Below are 7,155 nucleotides of genomic sequence, written 5' to 3' on the forward strand. Positions count from 1 at the left end.
AAATATATATATATATATATATATATATACATATATATATATATACATATATATATATATATATATATATATATATATATATATATATATATATATATATATATATATATATATATATATATATATACACACATTATATATATATGTATATATATACATATATATATGTATGTATGTATATTTATATGTATGTATATATATAAAGTATATATATATATATATATATATATATATATATATATATATATATATATATATATATATATACATATCTATACATACATACATATATATATATATTTATATATATACATATATATACTGTATACGTAGTATATAAAACATGACAAATAAACTGTATACATACATATATGTATGTATGTATGTTTATATATATATATATATACATATATATATATATATACATACATACATATATATGTATACAGTTTATTTGTCATGTTTATATACTACGTATACAGTTTATTTGTCATGTTTTGTATACTATGTATACAGTTTATTTGTCATGTTTTATATACTACGTATACAGTTTATTTGTCATGTTTTGTATACTATGTATACAGTTTATTTGTCATGTTTTATATACTACGTATACAGTTTATTTGTCATGTTTTATATACTACGTATACAGTTTATTTGTCATGTTTTATATACTACGTATACAGTTTATTTGTCATGTTTTATATACTACGTATACAGTTTATTTGTCATGTTTTATATACTACGTATACAGTTTATTTGTCATGTTTTATATACTACGTATACAGTTTATTTGTCATGTTTTATATACTATGTATACAGTTTGTTTGTCATGTTTTATATACTATGTAAACAGTTTGTCATGTTTTATATACTATGTATACAGTTTATTTGTCATGTTTTATATATTATGTAAACAGTTTGTCATGTTTTATATACTATGTATACAGTTTATTTGTCATGTTTTATATATTATGTAAACAGTTTTATATAGTTAGTATAGCCACACAGAGTGGATGCTCCTCTAAGTGTGAGGTAATGACTGACAGATGAAGCATGCCTCATACATTTAATCAGACTGATTATCATTAACTAATTATACAGAGTAAATCACACAACTAATTCAATGAGTTACAGTACTTGTTGACCATGACATCATTGGACACACCTGTAGAAGACACATCCAATGTAAGAAGTGGGAAATGGTGAAGTGATTCAAGCATTAAATCAATTAATTTGATTAGAAAAAGGCTGTTGTTGCTTTGATGAATGCTTTAATGACTGCAACTAACAACATCCTCACCACATGGATTGAAATGACTTTCCACATGTCCTGATTTTTGTGTGGCTGGCCGCGGAAATTGTAGATTTATTATTATTTTATTAAATGCACATATGTTAAAAGTGCAATTTTAATGATGCAGAAAAATACTTGGTTTATTTCAGCTATTTTCTCAAAAATACACAAAGAGGCTATAAAGAGTGTTTTATTCGATGACTTGATTAATGGAAGATATAGAGAGATTACTGGATGAGTAAAATAATGCAGCCCTATTTGCAGCTACTAAAAGATGTGTATGTCGTTAGCATTAGCTTTTCGTTGTCGATCACAATGTCATTTTCCGGCATGTGAGATTTCTGCGGAAGTCTGCGTTTTTAAACGTCACATTTTGCGTCGAAATATCATTGTCCGCATTTTTTTTTTTAATGACATATCAATAAAAATAGGATCAAAACAATTGTTGACTTAGTTTGTTCCAAAGAAAATGTGATGAGCGCTGGCATCCACCGCTAGTTAGCTAACCATCTGGCTAGCGTACGTGTTGTCGCCTGCGTTGTCTCTCCGAGCCACAATGTTGACACCTTTCCACTTTGATGCTACAGTGTTTTCCGTAAGGTAAGAAAAGTTGGTTTTGCATAATGTTGCCAAACAAAACACCAGATAATGTCTCCTAATAGGTGCCATTTTAGGGTCTTTATACACACACCACAATAATACCATATGTTGAAGCAGAGTACGTCTGACTATGGTAGTCGTAATGATCCGACAATCCATCAAAAAGTTGTTTTTGCATAATATTGCCAAACAAAACGCCAGATAATATGTCTCCTAATAGGTGCCATTTTAGGGTCCTTATGCACACACCATAATAATACCTTATGTTGAAGCACAGTACGTCTGACTATCAAAAAGTTGTTTTTGCATATATCAAAAGGTGCCTTTTTGGGGTCCTTATACACACACCATAATAATACCTTATGTTGAAGCACAGTATGTCTGACTAACAAAAAGTTGTTTTTGCATAATATTGCCAAACAAAATGCCTGATAATATGTCTCCTAATACAGTAGGTGTCATTTTGGGGTCCTTATACACACACCATAATAATACCGTATGTTGAAGCACAGTACGTCTGACTATGGTAGCTGTAATGCTACGACAATCCATCAAAAAAGTTGTTTTTCCATAATATTGCCAAACAAAACGCCAGATCATATGTCTCCTAATAGGTGCCACTTTGGGGTCCTTATGCACACACCATAATAATACCATATGTTGAAGCACAGTACGTCTGCCTATGGTAGTAGTAATGCTGCGACAATCCATCAAGCAATGCGGCTTCGTAGCTTACCGAAGTTGTACTAAAACATTTTGACCGATTTTTGTTCTATACTCCCAATGGAACATTAAAGTGTCGGTGTTGCTTGCTTACGGGTACTTGCTTGCGTCATTTATTGAACAGGCGTCAACCTGCAGTCCACACATATCTCTTATGTGTGACTGCCATCTCCTGGTCACACTTATCATTACACCATGTACCAAATGAAAGTGCTTGGAGGTCGCTAAGCACAGGCAGAATTATTCCGTACATAAGGTGCACCGGGTTGTAAGGCGCACTGTCGAGTTTTGTGAAAATGAAAGGATTTTAAGTGCGCCTTTACTGTATGTACGTTTGGATGATTGCAATCAACACTGTTAGTTCAGAGTAGTTGCAGAGTATTTATTAGAAGCCAGTCAGAGGGTCTATATTTCATGTAAACACAGGAAGTATATTACCTGAGGGGGCGTGGCTAAGGGCTAGAGTTGGCAAATGGGAAACTTTATTTGCATGCATGTTATATAATTTATCAATGATACTAATGTGAGTAAATGATCTAGTAAACATTGTGTGCTACATTACATGCAAGTGTCTAAATGGTTGGAAGATGAGAATAAATATAAAATGAAATATATTTTAGAAATGCACACAAATATTATCTAATTTCACCTGTTTGGGTTAAAAATATTTTTTGCAAAGCAGTAATTATAGTCTGCAAATGATGTGTTGTTGTTGAGTGTCGGTGCTGTCTACAGCTCAGCAGAGTAACCGTGTAGTACTCTTCCATATCAGTAGGTGGCAGCAGGTAGCTAATTGCTTTGTAGATGTCGGAAACTGCGGGAGGCAGAGTGCAGGTAAAAAGGTGTCTAATGCTAAAGGGGGGAGTACCCCTAAGAAAAGGCATTGAAGCTTAGGGAAGGCTATGCAGAACCAAAATAAAACTGAACTGGCTGCAAAGTCAACAAAAACAGAATGCTGGACGACAGCAAAGACTTACTGTGGAGCAAAGACAATGTACATCTGAACATGACATGACAATCAACAATGTCCCCACAAAGAAGGATAAAAACAACTGAAATATTCTTGATTGCTAAAACAAAGATGATGTGGGAAACGACTTTTTACTGTCAACTGAGTTTCGTTTTTTTAATGTTTTCTGCTGGTGGTGTGCCTCCGCATTTTTCAACGAAAAAAATGTGGCTTGGCTCAAAAAAGGTTGAAAAACACTGCTTTAGAACATCTAGTCTCTCACCCCCACCTCCACATGTCAGTGTCCTCCACATGTCACCTACAGCTCCAGAGGAGGCAACACCATCTTCTCACCGCGTCCAAACCATCTGCCCATCACCACGGTGCGGGTGAAGCGCACCGTGGTGAGGAGCAACAAGCAGGAGTTTCTGACAGTTCTGCTGCTCACCGTCACAGAACCCTCAGTCGTCCATGTTGGGACTGGAAGCAAACATGTTTCACACAATTCTAGCAGACCTCAGAACCGTGTGGTTCAGGTTCTAGGTGGACTAACCCTCACCCTAACCCTCAGTCGTCCATGTTGGGACTGGAAGCAAACATGTTTCACACAATTCTAGCAGACCTCAGAACCGTGTGGTTCAGGTTCTAGGTGGACTAACCCTCACCCTAACCCTCAGTCGTCCATGTTGGGACTGGAAGCAAACATGTTTCACACAATTTTAGCAGACCTCAGAACCGTGTGGTTCAGGTTCTAGGTGGACTAATCCTCACCCTAACCCTCAGTCGTCCATGTTGGGACTGGAAGCAAACATGTTTCACACAATTCTAGCAGACCTCAGAACCGTGTGGTTCAGGTTCTAGGTGGACTAACCCTCACCCTAACCCTCAGTCGTCCATGTTGGGACTGGAAGCAAATATGTTTCACACAATTCTAGCAGACCTCAGAACAGTGTGGTTCAGGTTCTAGGCGGACTATTCAGAGATGAGGATGTAGTTGACAAAACGCGAGCAGTGGTTCCTGCATGGAGGATCTCTGCCGAGGATTCATTGACGCCCACAGAGCAGTGTTACCAAGACCTTCATCCACCCAGTCTTGTGTTATTTGTGTCCTTCGGGAAAAAGAGCGTAAGGTCTACATGGACTGGTCAAACTCTCTTCAGATCTGCACTCACCTAACATCTTGCTGAAGAGCAGCTGCTCCAGGTCTCCCAGCACCGTCACCACAAGCTCAGGGTCCACCTTCAGGAAGGCTTTGTCGCCTCCTTCCTCGCCCTGACCCTTGGAGCCCGACTCGCCGGCTCCCGCTTTCCTGGTGGCGGTCTTGGCCTTGCTGGAGAGGATCTCGTCATCAGACCTGGGGTCCTCGGGGGCCTTGCTGAGGGGCTTCACCTCTGCGAACGGAGCCCGTGGTATCCGACTCTGCTTGACGGGGGCGGAGGGGGCGGCCAGAGGGGCGAAGGGCTTGGGTTTTCCCTGGAAGAGGGAGTGCTCCGATTTGGAGAGGTTTCGAGAAAGCGGGGCGCCGCCCCCCGCCACCTTGGCCACGGGTTTGGCCGGCTTCCTCAGCCCGCCATGCTTGGCCATGTCGTCGCACCACCTGGGCTCGTACAGGTGCAGCTTCTTTTCCGCGTCAGTCAGCACCGCCAGGTTGGTCATGGACCTCTGCTTGCGCAGGCTGGAGGCCACCGGGAGCCTGCCCTCAGAACTGCCCGCACGGTAGACCTTGAGTTCTCCCCGCTGGGCGCTCTGAGGCCCCCCGGGTTTGGCCCTCTTGGCCCCCAGGGCCTTGCCGTCCGCTTGGCCGTACGCCTTGGAGCTCTCCATCGTGAGCGCTCCCCTCACGCTCCCCAGCATGCCTCCTGCATCACAGCTAGCAGACCAGCGTCAGCAGGCAGGGAAGGAAAAAAAAAGAAACAAAAAAAAAACCGGTTCCTCGCCTCGACGGCGCTCGCTGGTCTCCGCACAAAGAAATCCTGCAGGAAAAAAAGGTTTGCTCTTTGCAGATATTCTCCTTCCTCCTTCCTGCAGCTGTTGCCTCCACGCTTCCTTCCCTCGCGTCCTCCTTTCCTCCTCCCTCCCTCCTCGCTCCTCCTGCCGCGGGAGTGTGCGGCAGTCGAATGACAGCGGCGGCAGACGCAGTGACGCTCCCCTCCTCTTCCTCCTCCTCTTCCTCCTCCTCCTCTTCCTCCTCCTCTGCTGCCTGCCTCCCTCCCCTCGCCTCTTCATGGGGTTTCTCTGCATTTGCACATTCTCACCTCTCCATGCAGAAAGAATATCTTCTTGTCCAACACCAGCAGCAACCAGCAGCAGTCCTTCTTCCCAGCAGCCTTTGTTCTTCCCTCCCCCGACCTTCCTCTGCTGCCTTCACCGTCACAGGTGTTAGCTTATGTATTTATATTTATATTTGATATTATGTCTGTGTATGAATACATTAATCATAGGTCAATTAATGATAGTCAAGGTGTATTTATAATGATATTATGTCTGTAAATAAACACATTAATGATATGATCAATATGATCAACAACAATATCATCATCTACATCGACTATATAATCTTCTACATCAACTATATGATCATCTACATCAACTATATGATCATTTACATCAACAATATGATCATCTACATCAACTATATGATCATCTACATCTACTATATGATCATCTACATCTACTATATGATCATCTACATCAACTATATGATCATCTACATCTACTATATGATCATCTACATCAACTATATGATCATCTACATCTACTATATAATCATCTACATCAACTATATGATCATCTACATCAACTATATGATCATCTACATCTACTATATGATCATCTACATCTACTATATGATCATCTACATCAACTATATGATCATCTACATCAACTATATGATCATCTACATCTACTATATAATCATCTACATCAACTATATGATCATCTACATCTACTATATAATCATCTACATCAACTATATGACCATCTACATCTACTATATGATCATCTACATCTACTATATGATCATCTACATCTACTATATGATCATCTACATCAACTATATGATCATTTACATCAACTATATGATCATCTACATCAACTATATGATCATCTACATCTACTATATGATCATCTACATCTACTATATGATCATCTACATCAACTATATGATCATCTACATCAACTATATGATCATCTACATCTACTATATGATCATCTACATCAACTATATGATCATCTACATCTACTATATAATCATCTACATCAACTATATGATCATCTACATCTACTATATGATCATCTACATCAACTATATGATCATCTACATCAACTATATGATCATCTACATCTACTATATGATCATCTACATCAACTATATGATCATCTACATCTACTATATGATCATCTACATCAACTATATGATCATCTACATCAACTATATGATATTCTACATCTACTATATGATCATCTACATCAACTATATGATCATCTACATCTACTATATAATCATCTACATCAACTATATGATCATCTACATCTACTATATGATCATCTACATCAACTATATAATCATCTATATCAACTACATGAT

The 7,155-nt window shown here is 38.8% G+C and overlaps 1 protein-coding gene across 1 annotated transcript in view; it reads right to left on the reverse strand.

The window, feature by feature from the left end:
* Positions 1–5,628, reverse strand: part of LOC133643111 (neuron navigator 1-like) — a 67,061-nt gene extending 61,433 nt beyond the window's left edge. The window contains exon 1 of the mRNA XM_062037525.1: positions 4,742–5,628. Within this exon, the coding sequence (XP_061893509.1) occupies positions 4,742–5,423 (682 nt within the window). The 5' untranslated portion in view covers positions 5,424–5,628. The remainder of the gene's footprint in view (positions 1–4,741) is intronic.
* Between the last annotated feature and the right edge of the window lie 1,527 nt (positions 5,629–7,155).

Source organism: Entelurus aequoreus, linkage group LG26, assembly GCF_033978785.1.
Source record: "Entelurus aequoreus isolate RoL-2023_Sb linkage group LG26, RoL_Eaeq_v1.1, whole genome shotgun sequence".
NCBI classification, from domain to species: domain Eukaryota; kingdom Metazoa; phylum Chordata; class Actinopteri; order Syngnathiformes; family Syngnathidae; genus Entelurus; species Entelurus aequoreus.